Raw genomic sequence first — 27,049 nt, forward strand, 5'->3', positions numbered from 1 at the left:
ACACAGATGTTGTTTCCCTGTGAGGACACAGAGCTGTGAAATTCCCCTTTTCACATTCGGGGCCCTCTGTTTGCCTCTCCCTAACCTCAGATGTCTCTGAAATGCTGTTCTCTGGTTGGAGGGAGGTTGTGTGTGTTCCCCATGGAGATCTCTGCCATCCCCTGTGACCTGGGGGAGGTCACAGAGAAGCATGAGGACATTTACTGCCCACACTCCTGCACAACTCCTGGGTCCTGCAAGGGGACAGGGCTGGGGGGGAACAGTCACATGCCTGTCACAGCAGCCTTTGCAGTATTCATTGTTTATCACATTTACTGGTTCCTTCTCCTCTTCCCCCCTCCCTCAAAAAAACTCATATGAAAAAGAATTTATTTCATTTTTATATCTTGTGAGAAAATTAAGCAAAGCACACCAACAGAACAGATTTGGGATTTTGTTGATGGGATTGCACTTTGCATTTAGTCTTTTGGGTTTTTTGTCCTCAGACTCCCTTTTGCAGCACACCCCTGTGTCCCTGGCATGGTGACATCCTGCAGAGCCTGTTGCTGCCCCTGCCTGTGGGGAGTTCACAGGGACACTCCCCCCCTCCCATCTCCTCTGCTCCTGCTCCCACAGGACTGCCTGGCAGCAGGAGCTGCCCCTGCTCCCCTCTCCTGGACAGGAGCAGTGGTGTGGCCCTGCTGGTCCCCAGCTGGCCCTGGGCTGTCCCTGTGCCCTCAGGGCTCCCTCTGTGTGAGCAGCATTTCTGTTCAGAGGATGAGTGACAAGGAGCCATCTCCCAAGGCTGGGATCAGTTGGGATATTCCGGTTTTTTCATACCAGTGGTTCCAAGGAATGCTGCTGGTCTCCCCTTGTCTCAGACATTTCATGGGCGGTGAAGCAAGAAAGGATATAAAAAGGCAGCCCAGGGACTGTGAGCTGTGGTGTGTTCCTGCATTTTATTTTGGCTGTTTCTGAGCCTGTTTCGGGGTCAGGGTGAGGTTACTCCATGTGACACAGCTCTGTGTGCTGTTCCTGCATTGCATCTTTGCAACCAGACCAAACCAGTGACACATCAGAAGCAGAAATGGTGTTTATAGTGTCTGTGTTCAGTGTGGCTGTTGGACCCACTTGCTGTTTCAGGTTATGGACTGATCGTGAGGCACTGAATTGCAATAATCAATATTTGCTCTTTTTGTAGCACTCTTACTTTACTGTGCCTGACACCAGAGAGCTTCCCAGTATACCTGAAAATGTGAGTATTTGAGAGGACCCTGCACTTTACTGCTTCTATTTAATGTCACATAGATAACATGTGTTAGTTTGGTAGTCATGGATTATATCCTGTGGAATACTGAGCTTTAGGAGCTGGCAATCTCCATGTGTGATTAAAAGCTGAATTGCATGAAGGACAAAGTACTAATGGCCATGTTGAAATGGGCAGAAACAGCAGATCTGCTAATCCTGCACTGGGACCCCTCGGGAAGGATGACCAGGGAAAACAACCTGTTTGGCTTCTGAAAATGTCACACATGTCTGATCCCCTCAGAGCCACTTCTCTGGAGACTGTTGGAGCCTCACGAAGTCTGAGGTGTTCCAGCAGGGCTGGGGGAACACAGTGCTGGCATTTGCCTCTCCTCAGTGCTCTTTAATGTACTCCCTCTGTGTCCCAGCCAAATTCCTGTGCCTGACATCCCAATTTTCTTCCTGGAGCATTGTGTGGTCGGTCTGAGCATCAAATACCTCAGCTGAGGCATGAAAGAAAGGGAAGGCATCATCAAGACATTTCATCTCATTTGGGGATGATTTGTATAGCAGATAGCATTTGGGGCTGTTTGTTTCTCTTTCAAAACACTGCTGATGGCTTCTCTGTGTTGCAGACTCTTCTACTGACACGGATCCTGTCAGTGAATTTAATAGATGAGCTCTTTCTTCTGAAGTGCTTTATTTTTGTACAAATACAAATACACTGGTGTAATTCAAGAATCAGTTCCTGAATCTAAACCAGCTGTCAAATCCTGCCCCAATTCACAGAGTCACTGGTGGGCCTTGGAGGTGCCTGGTGCTATCAGGTGTCCTCCTGTCCCTGCCAAGGTGGGCTGGGCAGGGTCTGGGGACAGCCAGGGCCCCTCTGGGAACAGGAGAGGGACATTTCATTGAGCCAACACGTGTGTCTGTGTCCTGCCCAGATCAGAAGGGCTGGGGCTCATTGTAAGAAAGCAAAATCCTACAAATCAAGTGCACTGGTCTAACTGAAGCTGCAGTTGACTCTCTGCTATTTCTCAGGCATTTCTCATGCTTATATTTACCTGATGAATATTGTATAATTTCTTAGGAGGTTTTTATCTGGGTGTTAATGCTACTTTCATGTGGAATTAAAACCTGATAATACAAGGACATTAAAGGAGCTTAAGTCTTTATGAATTTTAATCAATGGACTTGATTTATTCAAAATTCAACATCTCTTATCAGTGATTATGTTTTGAACACCATATTTAGCAGAAGTTTTAGTAGTGCCAAACTTTGAAGTTGGATGCGATGATGAATGGAGAGCTGCACAGAGCTCTGTTTGGAATGTTAACAAGGCTCTTGGAATTATCTGACTTGGTGTCAGATCCCTGTGTTTAATGGGTTTCATGTGAGGGACATGTAAATGCATTGTGGCTTCAGAAATGGATCGGGGTCGCTGCAGGAAATGCAGTGCAAGACTGAGTTTCCTGGGAACAGCTGTTGTGTTTCAGAAGTATCAGGTAAATTAACAGGCTGAAATGGTGACATTTTCTTGGTGATCATACTCTGGGGTATTTTTGTATCACTGAGTCCCTTTTCCTCAGTAGATGATGGTGGAAGAGAAGTCTGTGATTTTTAATCTCAAAACTCAGTGTGCATTTATTGATATTAGATAGCAAATGATCAAATGGATGATTGATCTAGGAACAAACTTCCAAAGGAGCATGAGGGAGTTTTGTGGCACTCCTGGTGAATTTTGAGGAGTGGGGATACTTGTTCCTGTATCTGGTCTGAAACCCCCACTTTTTCCTGCCCCAAGGAAGGTTTAAGTCCTAGGAAACAAATACCCAACCATTATCCTGCAAATTGGAACGCTTTCATTTGTATTTATTTAACTCATTCATGGTTTTGTCACTTACGAGACATGTCTTTCAAAATACATGTGTAAGGCCCAATTTGAGCTTCAGAGCTGACAGCTTTCTCATAAATACGGCTCCCGGGGAACACGTGAGCTCCTCAGTACCAATACATTTCCATGCAGCCCACATGCTTCCCAGGTGTCCTTGGCAAATCTCGGAGAGCAGACAGGACTCAAACCTCACAAATCTTCCCATCTGAAGGTACATTTGTGTGTCATTCCACCGCAGTGCCCTCAGTGGAGGAACAATCGCGAGTCCAGCCCCACGTCTGTTTTCCTCTCGCAGTGGGTGCTGGTGCCTCACACACACATCCCTGTGGAGCACAGATCCTCCCAGGCAGGATGCAGGGGCTGTGTGCTCCTTCTGCCGTGCCCCTGATTTGGGTGGCAGCAGAAGTTCAGGGCTCCTTAAAAATGGTTTTAATTCCCCCAGTGTGCAGGAGCTGTGTCGTCACGCGCCGTGTTTTGGCGTCGGGGAAGGCTGGGTGAGAGGGGGAAGAGGAGCCGTAGAGAAGACAGCTTATGTTTAGACAAAAATATCATGTTAATCAGCACAGATGGGATGAGAAATACAGAAAAAGTACATGATAGTTTAATAGGTTTTTGGCAAAACGTGTTGGCTTTTTTTTTTCTCCTTTGACTGTACCTGTCTGTGGCTCCAGCTTCGCTGTAACAAAGACCTGGGTGGTTGTTTTATTGTACATATTTGAAGCCAACCATAATGAACCCAGTTTTTATCTCCCTACATCCTGGTCCCAAAGTCTCCCAAATACAATGCTTAATTTTCCTTCAGTTCTTTGTGTTTGGATGGCAAGCTGGGGAACATATTTTTGCACAGTATGAAGCATCTTGGCAGACTTCTCAGGCCAAGTATCTTGGATCTGTCAAAAGTGCTAATAGGCTTTGTTGAGCTTCTTTAAGTTTCTAAATCATATTTGCTTTTTGCTTTTCTGCACTTTTTTATTTAAGGATGATTAAGATTGCACTTGAATTCATGACTAATCTAATTTTGCTCTCACATGTGCTTTTTGTATAAGGCTGTCTTTATCATATAGCAACCCTTTCGTGTCTGTAAGAAGCTATTTGGAAACAAATTCCCTAATTCAGCATTTCTGGGTGTATTACCTTTTCCTCCACAATGCCCCTTTTCTTTAATTTCTGTGTTTTAAGAAGTGAAAATACCCTCTCCACACACAAATCCTTTTTTCTTTACCTTGCCCTGTGGAGCCCCTCGTTCTAGGCGAGCAGAACACACTGGGATCCAGTTGCCTCTGTGGTGGCTTTCTGGTTTTGATAGTGAAGATCTCAGGATCACATTGTGCTGTTTGTTAGGAGACATCTGCAGTGTTCAGTCCTGCCCCACAAGCTGTGCCCTGCAGCACGAGCACAGGGTGAGGGCATGGCCTGGGCATGGAGGGACAATGCAGGAGTGAAAGTGTGGCATGACAGAACAGTGAAATCCGTTTGCCTTTTGGTTTTTGGGTTATTTTTGCTAAGGACACTTGGTTTTGTGATATGGTGAATCAAACCTTCTGTTCTCTCTCCCCAGAGGAACCTGACCGAGTACTTTGTGGCAGTGGATGTGAACAACATGCTGCACCTCTACGCCAGCATGCTGTACGAGCGCCGCATCCTCATCTGCTGCAGCAAGCTCAGCACTGTGAGTAAAATGCACAAGAGTTTCTTCTAGTCACAGTAGCTTTAATTTTTTTTTTTTTTGCAGTCATGTATTGGAAATGATCTGATTATCTCCAGGTCCCCCTTTCAATCTCACTTATGCAGCCTCAGCTCAGTTCTGTGCCTGTGTGTGAGGATTTTACAGCGCTTCTCTTGGCCTCTGATGTCCAAATGAGAAAGGGTCTTTTGGATACAGGAATTTTTGGGGTTGTTTGGTACATGAATCTACAAAGGCTTATGCCATAGTGAAGTCCTTTTTTCATAATTTACTTGACAGGAAAAAAAAATAGATAAATGACACTGTCAAATGGATGTCACAGTGACCTTCTCCGGAGGGAGCAGGGGAGTGGGCTGGAGTACATTGACAATCCACAGTTTTGCAGTTGTGTTTGATAAGGTTTAGTCTTAGTGCTACTTAGGCTCCATCAAGTGTCTGAGAGATGAAAGCTGCTGAATATTCTCGAGTACTCTCTTCTGAAAATGGCTGGAGATCAAAACGAGCACAGGCCTGCTCAGTTCAAAGTTTGGTGTTCTGCATTTCAAGGTTTAGCAGTCAATAAGATTGTGATTTTCCTTATAAAAGCAAATGCTCCCTGGTCGTTGTGTTTGCTCTGTAAAAGGCTATTGATTGCTGTCCTTTGTGAGTGACGAAGATGGTTTAACTAATTTTGCTTTCTAGTGCTGTGGACTGAGCACTTGAGTGGCCCTGCCTAAGACAGAGCTGCCATTTCCATCTCGTGTGGCATTAACCAGGCTCTGACTGTATGGCCATGACCTGCTTTGTGTCTGAGATTAAAACTGCTCCCTGGATTGTCAATGCTCGAGAAGGCTGAAGTGGTGTCCATAAACCCATGCAGGGTGGTCTGTCAGCACAGGGCAGGGAAGTGAGAGAGAGTAAGGCCTCATACCCAATCCCAGAATAACTACTGCAGTGTCATTTTGAAGGGTAAGCAAAAGGAGGAGAATTAGAATAACCTCTGGGACCTATTAATAGTTATTAATAATGTTTACAATCAACCTCACATTTAACTGAAAGCATTTAAGTATTATGAAGTTTAAAACTGTAGAAAACTTGCAAAATCTTAACTTCTATATCTGCCAAGTGTTCTGTGTCATCGCTGCTGAAATAAGGAAAAATCCATCCAGGTAATGGAATAAAATGAAGGAGAGGTGTTTATTTCAGCAACCTGCAGAATGAAAAGAACAGCAAATGATCAGAGAGGAGGGAAGAAGAGAAGGGCTGCCCAAAGCATTTCAGAGGTTGTGTGGTTGGTTGGTTTAATCTCTCCCTTTGTGACAGAGCCTGGGAAGAGGAATTACTTACCTGTCACTTTGCCTTCCTTAATGAGCCAGTTCACAAGTGGGGCTGGGTTTTTTTCCCTATCTTTCTGCTATTTCTCTTCCTTTTGCCTCTGTCCAAGATAAAAGCGTGTCTGGTTCTGGGGAGGGAGGGGTGTTCATACTGTGTGTTCTTAGCTTACAACTTTATATCTGCAGTGCTCCAAGCCTGGAGTGACAGTGTAAGACAGGTTTGAAGGCTGGGCCGGAGCCAGCGATTCCCTGCTCGGCGGGTTCCAGCAGTAGGAACAAGCTGCATTATTTTATTTCAAACTGTGCTCAGCGGAAGCCAAGACCTTGTAACTGGAAAGGAACCAAACCCAGAATCCTCTGAGTGCAGCAGGGTGGGTGGGGCTGGGGGGGCTGCCTCCTTTGTCTGGAGTTCTCCCTTCTCCAGCGAGGGAGTGGAAGGGACCTGTTTGCAGTGCATTTGTTTTAACTTTGGGAGACACACTTTGTGCTTAGGGCTTGAATTTGGTATCAGGTAAGAGAGGGAGAGTTAAACCATCCTGGGTGGAAAGGCTTTTATGGTGGGGTGCATTCTGAGCTACAACACGTCATCTCAAATTCAGATTTTGATTTTCAACATCCTTACATGCTTAAGTTGAATGAGATTTAGAATGAGGCTGTGTTTATTAGCTGTTTTATAAATCACATGTACTGAACCCATAGAAGAATTATTGGTGTTTTCTTGGATTTTATTCTGTTTTCCTACAAAAGGAAATGCAAATAATTTCTCCAAATGTTAAAACAATTATTGCTGTTACATTTCCTTACATATTCTGTGATCTAACTCCTCAAGAAAGGCCAGATATGAACCAAAATGCATGAACCCCCAGTGCTTGGCAGCAGCCCCCCTGCTGGTGGGAGCATGCTGCTGCAAAATGAGGCTGGAGCTCTCCTTGCATCCCGAATTCCCTTTTCCATCAGAACTGCAGCCCTGCCACCCCCAGGGGTGTTCCCTGGCTGGAGGCAGCAGCAGGCTGTGTCCCACTGTAGGAAGGGAAGCTCTGGAAAGCCTTTGGCTTGGCCATTTCAGGGATGTTCCTGCCTGGCTCCATCACCCTGAGGGGGATTTCTTTGCCCCATTCCCTGTTATCTCTGCAGTGTCAGTGCAAAGCAAAGACTCCCTGGATGCTCTGTTGTTCCTGGGAGCTGAGTTTCCCCTGCCACTTCTCCCACATCACAGGAAGCTCTGATACATCCTCCTACTCCCTGGTGGGGGTCTGAGGAGCCTCAGGGCTCTGAGGGTAAGGAAATGGAACAACATTGTGATGGGTTTGATTCACCACATATCCCTGGGATGCCCCAGAGCTCAAAGCTTGCCCAGCTCTGGTGCCCCAGCTCTGTTCCTGTCCCTGTAGGTCTGGACCTTCACACACCCCCTTTGTGACAGCCCTGCTGTTACTGCTTGACTCTTGTGTAGCTCAGATTTCTGCTTTGTTTTTAGCCCCAAATAATGCCAAAGAAAAAGCTCTTCCAGCCATGCAGAAGGTGGGTCTTTGCTCATTGTTTGTGTTTGGGAGGCACATCCTGCCCTGGGAGCCTGGGCAGTGTGTGTGTCCGGAGCAGGGACAGGCACTGGGAATGGCTGGGAGTGGTTCAGCATCAGTGGGTGACAAAATCCCATTGGTTCCATTTGCTCAAATAAGACTTTCAGAGTATTAAATGTCAAACTGCAAGGAGTGCCCAATGCCTTGGTCTCTCCCTTGCACAGAGATCCCCTTTCCCCTCCAGCAGCAGCTGCTCCGAGCCGGGGCAGTGGAACTAATGTGATTCCAGTGCTGCATTCCCAGAACTGGGGCAGTTGGGTGTTTCTCAGGCTGCCTCACTGGGAAGGCCTGTTCTCTGGAAAGGCCCTGCTCCCTGGAAAGGCCCTCTTCCCTGGATGGCAGTCCCTGGCCAGGGGAGGTGTCCAGCAGATCCTGAGCCCTCCCCAGGACAGTGATTGGGTGTGACCTGAATTCCTGCCCTGTCCCAGGGTGGGAGGACATCTCCAGAGGGGGTGCCAGGCTCTGCTCAGAGCTCTGCAGTGCTGAGCATTGTGGCTGGTGAAGGATTCAGGAATATAGATGGAAAACTGCAGTGGGAAAGCATTCCCCCTTTTTCCTGCTGCACATTGTGGAATTAGTCAGTGCCTTTCATCTAATCTGTGAGAGAGGAGCATCTTCTCCAGTAGGAATAATGTAAAGATCAGTTGAAATATAATGGGGTAGGGATAAATCTTTAGTGTTTCATGAGTCATAAATCCAGAATAAACTCTAGATTTTGTAGCTTCTAAATGTAGTGTCCCCACATTCTAATATTTGCATCCCATATGGACCACTAAATAACCTTCACCTGCAAATAAAGAGCTTGTTTTGAGAGAGACTCAACAGGTACTTGCTGTGCCCTGTCTGCTCCCAAAGGCACAGTTTCCTTGGGATGGTGGTTCAAATCTAGTTTAAATTCTTGCATATTCTCACTTCTGGAAACTTGTTATCAGCACTGGGATGCTTTGGAGCTTTGTGGACTCTTTTGTTATGACACTTTCTTTTCAGAAATTTGTCTTTGGAGTGGAAAGTCAGGTGTGATAACATTCTCCCTTGAAGAAACTACAGCTCTTTGAGCTACATTTTTATGAAAAAACTTGAAACCTGTCACAGTGAGGACTAGAACTAGTGAATGCATAAACAGAGGCTACTGGGGAAGAGTAAATATGATCTTTGCAGAAGAAATCCATGCTCAAATCTTAAAACTCTTTGAAAATGTAGATGAAATTGAAGAATGTTGAATTCTTCCAAGTACTGAAGAAATTTTTGTGTCATAGGAGAGTTTGATCCTCTTGAAGGTAAAAAGCTGGGTGTGTTGTTCAGAGGCATAAGGGTAACACATAAAATACAGGGCTGTCTCCCACCCTCCTGCCCAGTGAGCTGCATTCAGTGGGGCAGCCAGGAGCTGGTGCTGGCAGAGGCTGCACAGAGGGGCTGTGGCAGAGAACAGACCCCAAAGTGTCCCTGGTTGTGACACGGAGCCTGAAGGTCCTGGACTGGCTCATCCACCCTTTCCCTCCCCAGCCAGGGGTTCCCTTTGAGAGCTCTGTAATTCACTGCTTTCTTTTAATGGAAATTAATAGTAATGAGGGTCATCTCTTCTTTTTTAAGGGTTACTCCACATCTGACTGAATTTGGATTAATGCCACGATGTGTCTGTGCTTGGTTTCATCTGGGACACCTTCAGGCCAGCACGGGGGCCTCAGTCCCTTGGGCTCTGTGCCCTCAGTGCCTGTGAGCAGGTTCTCAGGGTGTCCTGGGCAGGAGTGCAGGTGAAGGGACACTGCACTGCCCAGCAGGGCAGGGTGGCTGGGACTGCTGTCACCTCTGGGCCCGTGGCTTGGATGTGGCTGTTCAAATCCTCTCCTTAGAGTATTTTTTCCACAGCTTTTGCTGAATTTCCTTACTGAGCATTACCACCTTCTCATTTTAATATCCTTGGTGAATGTGACAAATATCCTGCTTATCTTCTCTTCCAAATTAATAATTATCGTTTGAAATAGGGTTGAGAGCAGTAATTTCCTCTGTGAGGATTCTCCCCATGGCTTCACTGGCACTTGCCTTTGCTCTTTCAGTACTTGCCCACATCAAAACTCTTCTGTGTGTGTTTTTAACAATATAACTGAGAAATTCAATGGATCAAATGATTAGATGAAGAGCCATTAGACAAAAACCCCTTTTAAATAATCAAGATTTAATCACTGAGTTTGGTGTGATATGTGTTTTTCAGCTTGTGTTATAATTTCAGTGCATTTTTATGATATCTAATGGATGGTAATTTCCAGGATTGGGGATTTGCCTCTACTGTTCCTTTAGTTTCCCTTGAGTTTTCATTTCCACGTTTCTGTTGCTTTACAGAACACTGGGTGTTCTTTGCAGGTTTTGTTTGCTGAGTGAATCATGTTCTCAGCTGTTCCCAAAGTCAGTTGGATGGGAACCACCACAAACCCCTCGTGTTCACCCCCGAGCCCCTTGTTTTTAACAGCAGCTCTGTATTTTCCAATGAAACATGTTGCTATGAAAGCAGAATGGATTCTTTACTTTGTGTCTAACTTTGCTGTGGGAGCCTTGGGGCCTGGCCTGTTTCTGATGCAGTTTTGGTGTGTTTTTCAGTTAACTGCCTGCATCCATGGCTCTGCAGCCATGCTCTACCCGATGTTCTGGCAGCACGTTTACATTCCTGTTCTGCCCCCACATCTGCTGGACTACTGCTGGTAAGGCCACCTTTGTGTCTGTGTGTTATAGGTGTGTGTGTACCCCTGGGACTCACAGCAGTGCTCACCTTTCTGTGGGGTGTCCTGAGGGCTCTTATGATGCAACTGTTACTCTAAAAATACAGTGTATTAAGGAGGCACCAACCCAGTAAATACAAATATTTATGGCAAGAAGTGACTGCCTGTCAGTGTGTTGAAACAGTCTGATAGGAGGAGTGGTTGCTGTGGAATGCTGCAACTCAGATATTGTGTCATTAAACTCTGTTTTCAGCATGTCCATGTTAAATATTCCAGTGTGAATTAAGACTCCAACAGGATACATTTTTCTCATTTTCCCGCTTTCCTGAACTTCTGTTGGGGGTGGGAAAAAAACTATTTAAAAAAAACTCTTAAAAAACCCCTGTTTTCCTGTGGTGATCTTTCATTATGAGTGTGTGTTTAGAACATGATATTTACCTCATTGAGGGGAATGAGTGACCTTACCTCAGGCTTCCTCAAGGAGTTAAACCTCCTTCAGAGGCTTTGGCTTGGGAGACTGGTTACCCATCCACCTGGGAAAGGGGCTGAGCCCAGAGCCCTGGGAGGGCAGAAAGCAAACCCTGGGCACTGGACCCCAGGAGGGGAAGCCACAAGTCCCTGGGCCCCACTGGCTGGGTTCTCTCATGGCCAGGGAAGGAGGGAGCAGGCCCTGGGAGCAGGCCCTGGGAGCAGGGGGGTTCCAGGCTGTGTGGCTGTGGGACAGGGTGTCATTGCCTGCTCACAAATACAACAACTGATTGCCTTCCCCAGCAAGGAGCTTTAATTGGAGAGGTGGCTGCACACTCTGTCATTGTTTGAACAAGTCAATTTAGCAACAGTTTATGTGCCATAAATATATTTCTCAAAATAGAGTCCATCTATTCTGTAACCATGTGAACTTGCAGATGTCATTTTTGCCTGGGAGGGCTGAGCAATCAGCTCCCTGCTCTCTACTTTAAGGCAATATTTCTGCTTACTGGTGTCTGTCTCTTGAGGGAAATGACCTGAGATACTTCAAAATAGAAGAGTTTAATTTAATTTTAATTGTTGCCTGGTTATTTCCTTTGCAAATATGACGTAAGAATTTTAGAGAGCCGAGGTGGGAACAAAATTTAAAGCAATGAGAATTCTTCAGTTCTTATGAATACAGAATATCATGTTGATCAGTTGGCTGTGCCCTTTTGCTGACTGTGCTGTGATGCTTTTGAATCTTCTTCTGCTCTTTTGAAACTTGCAGAAGGGTGGATAGACTGTGCCACTTGTGATCTCTGAAAGTTTTTGGAAAAAAGTGTATTCCACCTGTGATTATTTGCCTTTTGCTTCCCATTTCCCTCTTGAATGGATTTTCTTAAGCTTAATATTTCTGTTCCCCTGCACTGCTGCCTGACGTGCCCACCCTCAGAGCTGGAGATACCAGAAGGTTGTGTCTCCAAAATGCTCCAAAATGCTCCCAAATCCCCCCACTCTGTGCTGGGGCTGCTGAGTCAGTGCTGGGGGTGCAGCACCACATCCATGGCTCTGGAGTGACTTCACTCCTCTGATCCCTGCCCTGCAGATTAGCTGAGGACAGGGGGTGGGAGGGGAAGCAAGAGGAGGAGTGCTGTCCTTAATTTGATTTTTTGGTTAGGGCACCATTCTTTGATATGTTTTCAGCCTGGGGAAAGATTCTGGGGGGAGGAGACTAGAAACTGGTGGTGGCACTGTCATTGGATGCACAGATTGCAGCCTGGGGGGGCTCTGGGTGGCACTGCCACTGCCTGGCACACCCAGGCACTCCCTGAAGGCTCTGGGAGCTGCTCTCCTGCTCTGTGCCTGTGTGTTCTCTGCATCATTCCATTTTATGCTGTCAAGTTTCTGACTTGTATCAGTCACCCCAATAAATTTGGGGTTGAATTCTGTTGCATTTCAGTGAGGGATCTCAGGAGAAATCAGGAGACTGCCCTGGAGAGGGAGGTACCACTGGTGGGAGAGAGCCACTCCTTAGGTCAGTGTTTGAATATCAAGACATGGACTTAGTGAATGTGATCTCACCCATTTTCCTGGAACAAGGAAGCAAAATGGTGCAGTCCCTGTGTAGCTGTAAATAGGAAGCTTTTGGTGATCCCTGGGCTTTTACGTTACTGTTTTTGGTGAATTGCAGTATTTTTTAAGGCTGGGCTTTTTCACTTAAGAAGAAATGTCCCTCTGTTTCACCTGCTTCTCTTCCAATTAGCAGTTTCCCACCTCTTGGGAGCATAATTAAGAGGTCTCTCGTTTGCCTAAGGAAACGAATTAAAGAAATTGTAAAAATGTAACTGTAATAAATGGGCACTCTACAGCCATTATGTCCCCAAAATCCACATTCATGCTTGGGCAGTGCCACTATACTGATTGGATATTTACCTCTGCAGCTCCTGTGACTGTAAATAAGGCTGATTGCCTTGGGAAGCAGCTCGGAGCAGGAACGACCCCTCTCTTTGTTCCAGGGGCTCTCGCAGGCACTTTGTTTGAGCAGCAGAGACGGGGTAGGAATTGATACTTCTGCCTTTGGCACTTAATGGCTGTGGGCTGCCAGCAAACAACCCGCAGTCATTAGGAGCTGTGGCTGTAGGAAGGCCCAGGACTGATGAAGTGTCGGGCAGTGGAAGGCCTGGCCCGAAGGGCAGCCTTTAATCTGCCGGGGCTCCCCGAAGGATTAAAGCTCGTGCCGGGTGTTTCTCCCTTTGTACAAGGGATGTGTCTCGCTGAACTTCCCTTGAAAGTCTTGGAAGTACCATCTGACCTGATAAAATATTAAAAGCTGTGTGAGTGTTCCGTGTCTCAGGATGTGAATCTCAGTGAGGAAGAACTATCTGTGTGTGCCCTGAGCGGGGAAGGGGGACACACACCACCTTCCCCTGCACAGGATGGTGACAGGATATTTAAATAATGGCACGTGATTAACTCATGGCAAAGAGAAATGGTGATAAAAGCAACTTATGAAGCCTGACATGAACCTTCAACATTTACTTCCAGGTGTGTTTCCTTTTCAGTCAGATCGATGAGGGATGACAGAAGAACAGAATCTCCCTGGTAGATTTTATTGGAAATATTTATGCTCTTTACCAGATTATATTTTATTGAGGTTATTTTTGCAGTCCCTGTAATTGTTTTATGTGCTGTGCTGCCTTTACATGTAATGTCTGTCACTCCACAATTTGCATCCAAAGCTGATCCATGTATCTGGAGCCAGATCTTGTCTGTAATTCATTAAAATCCTACTGGAGGTGCCTGGTTTTAAGGTTTAGACATTCTTATTGTTCTTTTGTTGATGAACTGGAGGATTCACAGATGGGTGTGATGCAGTTAGAGCCCTTGCCCGGGCTCAGATGTTGCTGTGCTGGGTGACAGACTCTGCACCAGAGACGTCCCTGCCCGGCCGGGTTGCTGGAGTCCTGCTCTCCTCCTGCTTCCTTCCATTCCAGCTGCCAGGCCTCCCCTAGCTGAGACATTTGCAGGCTTTAGACTTCCTGCGCTCAGGGATGGGAGCTGCCGAGCTCCTGGAGGTTCCTAATTGGAACCACATTGCTGTGGGTGCGGGGGAGCCGCGGCAGCAGAGCCCACGGGACGCGCTGCAGCCAAACCCGCCCTGTTCCCCGGGCACAAAATTCCTGGGAATGTTCTCGCTTCTGGACTGTGGCCACTGGGAATGAAGAGATGGTGTTTGCCACAGACCAAACGTGCAGAGTGACCAGCAGAGCTCTGCTGAGCTGAGCACTCTGCGTGTCCCGGGCAGTGTCCTGGGGTGTGGGGGGAATTCCTGTCCAAGGGCTTGGGGGTGTGCTGTGCTTCTCACCCGTGGAATTCCCTAGGAATCAGAAAATTGGGGGTCAGTCTCTGCTGTACCAGCCCCTCTGGGCTCTGTCACAAGGGGCTGCAGGGCAGGGGGTTCTCGTGCAGTTCCTGCAGGGATGTGTTCCAGTGTTCCCCAGGGAACTGGGAAGGGGCTCTGGAAGTTACGTGGGTTTGATGTCTTCAAACAGGAAAAAAAAGTGGTCTCATACAGAATGTCTGATGCAGAGGCTGCTTCCACCTCAGTGGAGCATCCAACAGAATGGCTGTTTGAGGGGGTGTGTAAATAAACAACATAAATATTAATATGCTTATCAGTAAATATATATTTTTAAGGTATTTTCCAGGAAAAGGAGGAGCAGGAATTTTGCTGCTCTGGTGTCTCAGGGGTTTTTTCAGCACTGCACTGCTCTTACTGAGCAGTAGGCACCAGCTCAGAGCAGCAATATGGGAGATATTTTAATCCAAGGCAGTACAGTGACATTTCTCTCATTTTTTCATCTGAAATTGAAAATGAGCTCGTTGAGCTGCTGCATCCAAAGCGAAGGGAGGCTCTATTTTAGAAGTTGTGTCTGTCTGTGTTGCTCTGTTTCGCAGGCAGGATGTGCCATATTTGCAATTAGCAGCTCTGGCACCTCCCTGATGGCTCTGATGGCTCGGTGTTGGAAGCTGGACCCAGAGCCCCAGTCCCTGGGCAGCAAAAGCATCACCCTGTGCTGGGGGATGAACTGTGGCCTGAGAGCCTCTGGGGGTATCCAGGTTTTGTGTTCTGAGGGGGATGTTGCTATCAGTGTGTGTCCTGGGAACTCTGGAGTTTAGAAGAATCTTCAGAAGCAATTTTTGTGTTTTCTTTTATAAATGTAAATGTGTCGAGATTTATACTTAAAAGTGAATTGCTTAAAAATGTGCCTGGACTCATTCAAAGAATTCAAAACTTGTAGTACCAGGTGATGCATATACACTAAATTAGCCACTTGACACTGCAACAGCATTTTTGAAAGAATGCTCTTAGAAAACTCTGGGTATGTTTTTAAAATTGCAATAATACATTTTGTTTGTTTTATCTAACAAAAGACTCCACTATTAGAGATATGTCTAGATGCTATCCTTAGGTACCTGCCTGAACTTAGGCACTTGAAAATTCTTCTGTCAAGAAAAATTAAAGTCTTACAGGCCTGAGAGGATATTGCATTGTAAAAACAGTCTTTCAAATCGAGAATAACATTTTGTTCACCCATGGTTTGTTTATATATCTATGTATATATTAATTTTTAAGCAAAATCTAGTTCAGTGTCACAGTGTTTTCCTGTAGCTAGTTTTGTAAGTCTGATGTGTGATTCTAGTGTTGTGGGAATGTAAAGCTGGTTTTTTTTCTTCTCTGCAGTGCCCCCATGCCCTACCTCATTGGGATACACTTGAGTCTGATGGAGGTAAGTCTCTCTCACCGCTTCTGAAACTGTGTGTAGTGTAATGATTTAGAGCCAAATTCCCCAAGCAATGATACATTCATTCATATGCTTAAAAATGAACTGATGCTGTTAGTCTGGGCGTGCTGAGGGAGCTGAGTGAAGCCCACGTGGGGATGGTGAACCTGCAGGAGCCCTGTTTGCTCCCTGGGCAGCCTCTGTGTGCAGTGACGAGCTCACCAGTGTCCCCTCCCCATCCTGGGGCTCCACTTAGTCCCTTCAGTGCCTTGCTTTGACTGAATCATGAAGGCAGAGTCGATATTAAACCACAATGTTGACAGTTACAGTTCTCTTTTAGGCTCTTGCAGACAGATTGTAATTTTTTTAATGTTCGAAAGATCTGAAAAGAAGGAACTTGCTGTTAATGTTAACACAAAGCTGGCAGAGAACCAGCCCTCACAGAAAGCTTCTCCTATAAACAATTCCCAGTACTTCATGTGACTTTTTAAAAACTCTAAAAGTGGAAATAACACATTTGCTTTTGACTGGTGAAGCAGTGGATGACTTTCCTCAGCAGTATCTGGGGGACAGCACAAACTGCTCCTGCAGGTCCCGCTGCAAACGCTGTCGTGTTGGCTGAGCCCCTTGCTCGGGCAGCCTGAACCAGGAGAGTGTGCTCAGGGGGGAAGGGGCAGTTCCTGCCTCCTGGGGGCTCCTAAATTAGCAGGGATGGACTGGTGGGAGCTGCACGTGCCCTGGGAAGTTATTTGACTTGTGTCCCTGTTTTAGATCCCTGGAAATTCAGCCCTTGTGTTCAGGATACAGAACAGTTTGGAAAGCTGGGTTTACATCACGTAAAGGAATGTGAATTACTGGGATAATTGTTCTTGTGTTGTGTCATTTCTCTGGGAATACTGATCAAATGTTCTTGCACTGGGGCAGATGTGTGTAATAATGATGCTGTGGAACTCCCCCCTTTCCCAGCATTAACGTGAAGTAATTTTAGAAGTCAGTTTTTTCATGAGAAGATTGAATGTGCAGAATGTCTTTTTTCTTTTCCTTACCATCCTGGGCACAGATGATTTTTTTTATGCCCTTTATATTGCTAAATAAAGTACAGAATTGCAGTAGGACGTGGTAGTGAGTTACCAATTATTTTAAAGGCAGCACATACATTTGTTTGCACATCATATGCTTGTGATCAGGGATGCCCCTTGGATACTGCACAGGCAGGAGCGAGGTGATATCTAGGAAGAAATGTATTTTTCATATTGATCAGGAACCTTCCTGCCCCGTGTCTGTGCCAGGCCATCACTGTGTGGCTATTGTGGTCCTGTGAAGGAAGGAGCAGCCCTGGCAGAGGGTGGGTAACATCTCCATGCAGACACTGTCAGCTCTCACAGGTACCTGTGCTCACAACGAGCCTGTGGTTGGCCTGGGAATGGATGCAGGAAAACAATGAGGAATTCCACCTCGGAGTCACCCTGTGGGATGTCTCACTCCTGCCTTGCTCCACAAACCCAGTGCCTCCTCCTTTGTCTCTGTGTTTCAGACTGCAGGGCTCTGTGGGCCTTCCAAACTCCATCTGTACAAACTCAGAAAAAGGAGTTGTTCTTGGAGAAGCCAATTTTCATCCATTTTAGTAACTTGTGAAAAAATCTGTTTAGTACTAAATCCAGTCTGGCTGCTGAATAGCCAGAGATTCTGGAACACAGACACGCTTTGGCAAAGTACAGTTATTCCAAGTGCCCTATCAAATAAATGAAATAAATAAACCAAACTGTTTGCTCTGCTCTTAGGGATAAATTGAATACAGATAGAACTGTATCCTGCAGTAACTCTGCTTGTTCCATCAGAAAATAACATCAAACCCCACAGTGGCTCTTGGATCTGGCTGCTGGCAAGTGCTGCAGAATTTCTGTGCCCTGGGCAAAGGAGGGGTGATGTTTGGCACATGAGCTGGACAGTTCCTGGGTCACCTTCTGCCTGTTTCTGATGCTCAAGGCTCACTGTCTTTGTCCCTTCCTTCACATGTAGATATAAAATTCTGTGTTTTATTTGTTAGAATAACATCCTAGTAGCAACAGCAATTTTTTTTCTCACTATATAGCAGTTTTGTATTTTTAAAAATATATTATCTTTTCCATATCAAAATAATTTTATAAACTAGAACTACAAACTACTGCCATTATTCAGTATTCCTTTTTTTTTTTTTAATGCTGAAATTTCAGCAAATAGGACTTTAAAAGTGTTCTGAGTAAATCCACGTGTTCCAGTGTCAGGACAAGGGGTTAATTCCCCAGCCTTCCATTCCAGCTGAGGCAGGTGGGCCCTGTACCTGTGCAGAGCCCACGGGGGTGACTCCAGGCTTGTCTGGGCTCAGGCTCTGCCCAGCAGCTCCCACTGTAGGACTGTCCTCGTGGTGTAAATGTTGGTGGCAGCCTAAGCTTGCACAGGGAGAGCTGTGCTGTGAAGGGGAGAAGGGATTTGGGTACAGGAAAAAATCATGTTCTACCTTCAGTGTTGTTTCTGTGGGTTTTGCTGTCCCAGTGTTGGAATGGGGCCTCTGGAAGAAGCAAAAATGTCAATGATTTTAAAGAAAATAACCCCTCTCAGCTCAGTGGGTTTTCCCAACCTGTTTTGTACCCTAAAGTTAGTTTGCAGTTTCCCGTGTTCCACGGGGGCTCTGTGGAAGGAGCAGTTGTTTTAATGGAAAATGACAAATTTTTCTTATGATTAAAATATCAAGCATATCCATTGACTGTTAAATCTAATTTGCTGTGACTGAAATGTTCTCCAGTGAGATAAGATAATCTCCTGTTATAGGTCAGAGGGCTCCAACTGATTTATGGGGGAAAACCTTGGTAGAAAATACAGAGCTGTGTTTTGTGCTCTTATTTTTCAGCTTTTCTATCATCACCTAGTTAGTCATTCTTTATAAGATTTCCATTTAGCAATCCATAAAGTGACTTCAAAGAAGGCTTAAAGTTTATAAGCTGTTGGATAAGCAAGGCTGGAGCTATCACATGAATAATGGAACATGCTTACAGAACTAATTGAATTCATATTAGAGGAAGATAAGTACTTAGCAGTGATAAATAATGAGATAGGAAAATGAACCTCTATCAAAAGAACACACCCCTCTCATAATGTTGGTTTCTCTCTCTGTACTGTAGGTTATTTTAGTCTTCAAATTCTATTAAATTGACCTTTGTGTTGGCAGTGGTGTCAAACCTGGCTGCAGCCCGTTACGTTTGTCAGAGTAAACGATGGTTTCAGCAACTGTTTCTGTAGGAAGGTTATTAGTGGGATGGTGCTGATGGAGGAGGAATGCCCTTGACCCCGGGGACTCCCTGCTGGAATTTGGGCACATGTGGTTTTGATTGACTGTGGGGATGGTTGTGTTGGGCTGGGAGATGGGGAGCTCTGGCAGCCTCTGTGCCAGGATCAGCCATCCCTCTTCCTGCCCCGTGTGGGCCACAAACCCAGCATTTACAGTTAAGGATTAGAAAAGCATTGCTTACCCTTTTTTTGTTAGTACTCCAGTCATTCAAGGGCTTTTTCTGGGTCTCCAGAACTGCAACTCTTCCAAGGTTGTCCAGCATGAATGTGTGTGTGAAACTCCCATTGCAGCTCAGAATGGTTTCCTGACCTTTTTCCTAAGCAAAGAGGACAGCTCTGTATATCATAAAAGCTATATGAGTAGGGTTTTATTTTAACCTGGTGTCAGTAAAGATGTTCCTGTTAGGAAAGACAGGTTCCCTAAAATCCCTGCAGTGTTCCACGTGGTGGGACAGGGTGGCTGCTCTCACCTGGTGTTGATTCTCTCTCCCTTGTGCAGCCACGTGAGTGGAAAGCTGGGCCCTCTGAACCCCAAACACTCATTTGGGAAGGGCTTTTTGGCACATTTCTCTGCTCTGGCTCAGGGAGGTGTGAGGATGCTCTGTTTGGGATCCAGTCAGAGCCCAATTAGTGTGTGTGAGGCTGAGCTAAGGAGCCCTGAGCACGAGTTCTGTCAGTCTGGGCTCAGCCCTGGCCCTGCCACGGGGTCCCCCCCTCAGAACACACCCTGAGAATTCACTGACCACTGGGATCTGCCACTGGTGGTGTTAATTGTTAATTATATTTTTTGATTGGGGTGAGAAGTAGCAATTAGCTTTTTCCACCTTTTATTCTTAGTAAATCAATGCCTTTCTACCTGTGAGTGAAGAAGTGCAGCTTTTCCACAGGGTTTAAATGAAGGGGTTATAGATACACTTAAATCCAGGCCTTAAAACCCCAAATGCAGTTTAGTCACTCACAAATACTACCAATATCACTGTGCATGGTTTCAGGAGTACTGATAAAAATGCATTCTAAAATATGGCAGATTATTTATGGAGCTCTCCTTTATCCAGTTATTGGACAAGTGGAAATAACTGTGTTTGAATGAGAGCTGCAGTGGGGGGTGTTGGAGGGGCAGTGCTGGGGAAGGCCAAGCCCTGCACTCCGGGCAGAAGGAGGGTTCTCTCTGTCCAGCCCTGGTGCTGTTTGTCACTCAGTTGGCAGCAGCTGCTGGTGATAAGGATCTGGGAATCACCTGTGCAGGCTCAGGGTGCCCGGGCGGAAGGTGGGAGATGGGCAGGGGGGTGGGAGCCCACCTGCTGTGCCCGGATCAAAGGGCCCCGGGGTCAGGGGGCACATCCCCTTACCCAGAGCTGTCTGCTGAATAGCCATTTCAGGTTGTAAATCTGAGCAGGGTTTCATTAAGTCCTTCTGGCTGCTGTTGGGGCATGAAATAATAAAATTTTATATCCGCTGCCTTTCCTGCTTCTGGCAGCCAGATTGACACTCTGTTGTCTGCAGTGTTGGGGTGTTTTCCTTAGGAAAAGAAATGGAAACTATTAACTGAGGACAGACAAGTCATTAAGCAAATGGATTTTAGGCTTCTTGTGAATCGTGCTTTTACAATAATTTCAAATCTAATGCACAAGTAAGCTAGAATGTTAGTTTTTTGTTAACAGCGTTGCCTTTCCAAAAGAACTGGTGGAAGGTGTGTTACTTCTTTACTGTTACAACATTGTTTAATATGTTGATCACTTTTGTATCTGGTTATGAAGCCTCATGATCAGCTTGGTTTGTGTTTTGGCACCAATTTGGCCATGAAGTGACACAAACCTGGTTTTTGAGGGGAGGAGGGTAGTGATGCTGTTTGGTTGTTGTGAGTTTTTTGGTTTTGTGTTTTGGGGGTTTTTTTAATTGAACTATTCAATAAAATTGTTCACCTGAAAGAAGTTTAACTGGGGATTTTTTATGGTAGAAAATGCAAAACCCACCAACTGTAGCCAGTGGTGATAAAATAACATTTAGTGCGAACTGGTGTGTTGGTGTTATTGATGAACATTGCTGGTAGCATGTGATGGGGATGAGACAGAGGAGCACCCCTTGATACTTCTATTAGAATATAGTTTCTCTGGTTTTGTGAACTTTCACATAAAACACTTAAATGACTTCAAGTGTTTGGCTGCCTGGGAGCGGGACAGGCGCCCTGACTGCGCTTATTTACGGACCTGGTGTTTAAGGCCCCCTGGAGTTTGTTTGAAAAGTTAAGAGATTTTCACAGTAAAGGTGCCATTTCTGAAATTTAAAGTGCTCTTTTCACCAGGAGATAAGTTCTCTCTGATTAAGTCAGTAATTCTTACTAAGCCATGTTTATAGAGGCCATAAACAATGGGTTCAGCGTGCTTGTTAAACCAGCTTTCCATACCTCTCCACTCTTTTAAAAAGAGACATTTAAAATAAAAGGCAGGTGTAGATGTTAGTTTGATTTAGATGGATTTTAGATGATTAATTATGGCTACAAGTAATTGGGCAGGGATGGTTAAGAGAGGTTTGCAGGAGTGAGATGTGATGCACGTTTTCACTGAATCTCTCCTTTTGGCTCTGCACACCCCTGGTCTGTAGGAAACTCTGATGGTCACGTTTCCTCTTGGTCTTTGCTTTTCCACGTTTTTTTCAGCAAAATATAAACATGCTGGACACAGTCCAGTCTGTTGAACAGGTATCACTTTACTTGTAAAATTTTGTTTAGCTCTCCAGGAAGCTGTGGAATATGGATGGGGGCCGTGTGTGGCTTGTGGCTGTCCCTTCAAATTTCCAGAAAATTGTGACAACACACAAACTGTACTTGTGAAAAATGATCTACATGTTGCTGTGATTCATGGAGTCCAGTGGGATTTAATGTGAGAAATGCAGCTGAATGATGGGAATTTTTACTCAGATTCCAACCTGAGAGTACATACTGTTATTTCCCTGTCAGTTGGGCTGATGGGTGCCACGTTTAGCGAAAGGAGCGTGTGATTATTTGACAAAAGCCCTTATAACTGTCTGATAATACTTTTATCAAAGATGATAGTAAAAGGAGAGATGGTAAAACCAGCTAAGGATTAAGGTGAACTGGTCAGTCTGCGTTTCTCTAGGATGAGCCACAATTGTACCCTCAAAAAATTACCTGTTTTCAAATGCATTGCGAGACAGATGCTATTAATCAAGTTAGTCTCTGGTGTTTTATTAAATCTGAGGGTTTGTCTCGAGGGAAATCCACTGCCTTGGTACAAATATTGAGGAGTTTTAAAGCAAGGCTGAGCTCTCTGTGGTGCAGAGGTGCAGCAGAGCAGAGTTTAGGATCAGCCCTGTTTCAGTACAGTTATTCTGGGTCCTGTGGGGGATGATCCAACCAGCAGCATTTCCAGTCCCTGCAGCATGAGCTGCATCCCCCTGAGCTGTGCTCCCTGGCTGATCCATGTGTCTCAAGCCTGTTCTGTGCTCAGAAAGCCCCAAATTCAGCTGAAGGGAAGGTGCAGATTCGTCCCCAGAGTTACAAACCCCCCCTGGCACGTTCACCACGCGTGTGCTGCTTCTTGGGCAGGAATCAGGAGGAGGTTTGAATTCCTCCTGTCTTGTCCTGCCAGCACTCGAGTTTGACAAGCTTCTGGCTTTGGTTAAGTACTTTGCAAGGCCTTTTTGTTGGAGGTTTTTAGACTCCTCTGAGTATAAGTGAGATTTTTAATTTTCTGAAACAGGAAGGAGCAAATCAGTTTGTCTGGTGCTTCCGGACTCCTAGAAGGAGCAAGGCTCCTGGATTGCTTTAGAGTTTATCAGATGCAGCCAACGGAGTGACCTTTGGTTCCTGAAAGGCAAAGTGCCTGGTTTGTCCTGCAGTACTGGTGCCTTTTATATGGAAAGCATTAAATGTAATATTCTTCTGCTTAAGCTGAAGAAATGTCTCATGAAGACCTAAACTTAAATGTCTACAAAGTGGTTTTTATGGTGGTTGTTTTTTTTTTAGCCCTAAGTACACAGCAGTTTGCTTTATAGACAGAGGACTGAGCCTTGAAAACTGAGGGTAATTATTTAGCTGCCTAAGGCTCAACTTTGCCATTGTTTTAGGACTTTAGTTCCTTTCTTTTAAGGGAAACAATTCCCCCCACCCCACAAAACCTTAATTAAAAATTGAGTATGTTTTTGTTCACTTTCCTCCCCAGTAACTTGCATTTGGTTGTGTGTGTAGGTATATAGGTACTTAAATGTTTATTTACAGTGTCACTGGGAAATTGCCTCAATTACCATATTCTATAATTCCACTTTGTCTGATTTTGAATTTTCAAAGCTTTATTTGAAGAGACCTTAAACGTGTGGGCTCAGTCAGTCAAAAAAAAAGATTCAATTCTCCTGTTAGTACAAGAAGTGTTAAGCATTTAAATGCTGCTCTGTTTGGTATCAGTGATTCATTTGCTGTTGTTTAAGCAGGGAAATCAAGTCTGACAGTGTTTAAATTTGCTTAGATCACCGATACCTTTAGACACTTACAGGTATTAATGATCCTTCTTTTGAGAAGTAGGTTCTGCTTTTCTCTTCTGTGTCCATGGACTGTTACAGATGATGTTAACCCTCAAACTAGATTAGAGACTTTTCTTTCCCTCAATTCATGGGAACAGGAGAAACAGTTCAGACTTGCTGACCAGGATATGGTGGAATTAATTAACCTCTGGTGGTATCCATTTTACTTAAATGTAGTTGTAAACTTGTCTGTATTGGAGTTCCAAAATTCAGCCTGGAATTTGGAAACCACTTCCCATCCCTAACTTACTACAACTCTTAACTCCTAGAAAAGACATTCTTTATTGTTACTTAAATGAATTTCTAAATATGAAAAGCTGTGCTTGAAATCCTGACTCAGCTGGAGACTGCTAAATGTGCAAACAGGACACCAGAGTTAAGACAAACATTAGTAGAGGTGCTTGAAATAAATCTTTGCTTGAATAACCCCAAGCTCTCTGGTTTGAAACATTTCAGTGTGCATGGTGTTAAGAACTCCCCTCTGCCAACTGAAGGTTAATTTTTCAGCATTGTCAAATGAGTAAAACAAATTATGGCAAAGTCAGGAATGTTGGTTGTTTTTAAAATGCTTGAAGTGCTGTAATGCCATGATGTTCTGCATCAAATTTAACCAGCTCCTCACACTGACATTGTCCTTCCCTTTCCCTGGCTCTGCTCCCATGCAGAAGGTCCGAAGCATGGCCCTGGAGGATGTGGTGATTCTGAACGTGGACACCAACACCCTGGAAACGCCTTTCGATGACCTGCAGAGCCTCCCCAATGACGTGGTACGTGTGGAGAGATGGAGCCAAACTGCTGCTCCTCAGTTCTTCCCTCAGGTGTTCAGGAATGTCTGTTTGAACATTTGCAGACATGCTTTGAAGCCTCCTAATGAAAATTAGCCAGTTCTCACGGGAGCTAGAAATCCTATTATTGTTAGATAACTTTTGTTTCCAAATGAAATTGGGTGGGCTTGTTCCTGTGACTGCTTCCAGGTGAGCTTTGAAGAACTTCTTGCATTTCATGTCCTGTGATATGGTGTGAAATGGATTCCTACATCTTCACTTCACACACTGCTAGAATTCAGAATTTAATTTCTTTCTCATCTGCACTTTTTCTTGGTAAATTATTTGCTTTCTTTAATAACTTGATAGAAGTGTTGCATAAATACTTGATCTTTCCCTTTAATGGGGCATTTCCCTTTGATGGGACACGAAGCCATCCCACTTGCTGCTGGAATCATCTCCACTGAAGAAACTGAGGGGGAAGAGCAGAGAAGTGTGTGAGAGTGTAAGAAGCTGTTTTTAGGGCAGAGGGTGAATGTTTAGGAGAACATGGCAGGGAAGATCTGGATTTCTTTTGCTCCATGGAAATATTGTGCTGACAGGGAGATCTGAACCTTTCTACGTGCAGTTAGGAAAGAAAATTGGTGTTCAGGGAGCTCAGTCTAAGCTGGTGTGTCTGAGGAGTAGCTCCAGGGATGGTGACTGCCCAGTGCCTCCTGCAGTGACCCCCCAGCATTCCCCTGGGATCCGCAGTGGGATCCATCCTGCAGGAACAGGGAGCTCAGGAGGAAGGCAAAGGGCCATCTTGATTGGGAGCAATTTGGCTTTAACCAAGCATTCAGTCTATAAAAGTTGCTTCCATGAATTTTTCTGGCTTTATATAGTTTTTCGTTTTGATTTCACTCCCAGCATCCAAATCTGCCAGCTGGTCACCGCTCGTGCCATTATCCACAACCCGGGAATGACAGACCTGTAAATTTCATGGAATTATGTAAGAAATGTCTGGATACAGTGAGCACGGGGCCTCAAACATGTATATGATTTGTCAACAATCAAGTATTATATTAGATTTTATGAGACTTCATTAAAGGAGCTGTTGTGGGTGCACTGTAGAACATCAGAAGAGACTCCTGCAATAAACACAGAACTTCAAGCTTTGGAATGTAATAAATTTTAAGAGACTTCCTTCCTTTCATTATTTACTTTTACTTCACTTTTATAACAGTAGAGAGTTGTGTTTTATTAGTTCAAATTTCTTGATTCAGTTTTCCACAGGTCTATTTAAAAGCTCCATTTTATCTGGGAGGATGTTTAGAGCAGAGCAGAGGAAGTGCTGCCAGCAAATTCAATTAACTGGCAGGGCTCACCAGTAGCGTACGTGGGGTAGTTTTTTTCACAAGTGCCATATAAATACAGCTGGGATTAATATTTTTCACAACAAAGCTTTAACTCGAGTCGTGGTGCGCTGTGTAATTAATGTTTGGGGTGAGGGTTTCTGTCGGCCCGGGCTCTCTGCATTGTTTCAGGTACCTGGATGGGGCAGTTTTCCCCTCCAGGTCTCTCCCTTCACACTGTTCCAGAGTTGGCTTTGACCACTAGAGAGCAGCTGCTCTGCTGTGCAAGAATTGAATTTCTGTCAGTTCTTTCATGCATCATGTGTTTGGAACTGTAAGTGGATCAAGTTGTTCATCTCAGCAGGGAGACTCTAAAGCCAATCCATTATACTTTTTTTTTCCTTTCTTTTTTTTTTTTTTCCTTTCCTTTTTGCTTCCCTGGGAGGAAGGGGAGATTTTGGGAGTGTTTCCCCTCTGGTCTTGGTCTAAGTAGATGCATTTATGACCTGAGAAACTAAAAATGTCTTCAGGAGTTTCCTGATCATAAATGCTTGTTATGTCAAACTACTATGTCAACTTTGCTACTTAATGTGAGCAGTGAGCAATTCATGCACTGCTGAATAGACAAAATTTACTTTGCTAAATTAAATCTATCTATATTCAGCAGTGAGGAAAAACATCTTCTGTGTGATGCATTCACCATCAGGTAATTAATCCAGTGGAAAATTTCTAAAGCCGTTTCCCCCCCTCCTTGATCAGCTTTTTAAATCAAGTGAATGAAGTCCAGTGGTTCTTGTAGAGCTTCAGGTAGTGTGCTGTGCTTGAGTTTCATGACAGTGATGTTGCTACCTAAACTGTTGGTTCTTGAGAATCTAGAATGAGCTATTCTTTAATTCCTAGGATCCAAGCAAACATAGGCTACCCAAGAGTCTTTCCAGTTAGCATTTGTGTCAGAGGAGCTGCAGGGGCAGTTCCAGCAGAGTCAGATAAAATTTCTTTGCCCCACTTGCCCCAGCAGTACCTGTTGGCTGTCAGGCTTCCTGAACTGGCCAGGAAAATCAAGGTGTGTACTACTGTGTTACTGACTCACTGTCTGAAATGTGAAAAACTGTCCCTCCTTCACCTTCTGCTTCTGATGTGTTGCTGAAAATCTGGCAGCATGAGAGCACCCTGGGAAGCAACTTTCCTTTTAAAATAGTCATTATTAAAAAAAAGAGATTTATTAAGGACTGTGATTACAATAAGTGCATCTGCTGCTGACAAGTCTCCTACACCACCGTCTGTGTTGCAACGAATAGCAAAGAGGGGGTAGTAATTTATTTCTTTTTTATGCAACCTTTATGGTTTTTTCATGTATTTCCAAATAAGTGTCATCTTCTAGTCGTGGTTGTAGCCAGAGCTCCACGTTCCAAGGGCTGAAGGCCGGGCTGGCTGTGTCGGTGTGCAGTTGT

General features: G+C 44.9%; 1 protein-coding gene across 6 annotated transcripts in view; it reads left to right on the plus strand.

The window, feature by feature from the left end:
- DENND1A (DENN domain containing 1A) overlaps positions 1–27,049 on the plus strand; it is a 150,138-nt gene that overhangs the window by 66,775 nt on the left and 56,314 nt on the right. For all 6 annotated transcript variants that reach the window (XM_051807499.1, XM_051807504.1, XM_051807501.1 and 3 more), the window contains exons 8-12: positions 1,181–1,234; positions 4,677–4,787; positions 10,288–10,388; positions 15,601–15,646; positions 24,166–24,267. In XM_051807499.1, the coding sequence (XP_051663459.1) occupies positions 1,181–1,234; positions 4,677–4,787; positions 10,288–10,388; positions 15,601–15,646; positions 24,166–24,267 (414 nt within the window). The remainder of the gene's footprint in view (positions 1–1,180; positions 1,235–4,676; positions 4,788–10,287; positions 10,389–15,600; positions 15,647–24,165; positions 24,268–27,049) is intronic.

Source organism: Manacus candei, unplaced genomic scaffold, assembly GCF_025592945.1.
Source record: "Manacus candei isolate 608988 ecotype Guabito, Panama unplaced genomic scaffold, ASM2559294v1 h1tg000071l, whole genome shotgun sequence".
Lineage (NCBI taxonomy): Eukaryota > Metazoa > Chordata > Aves > Passeriformes > Pipridae > Manacus > Manacus candei.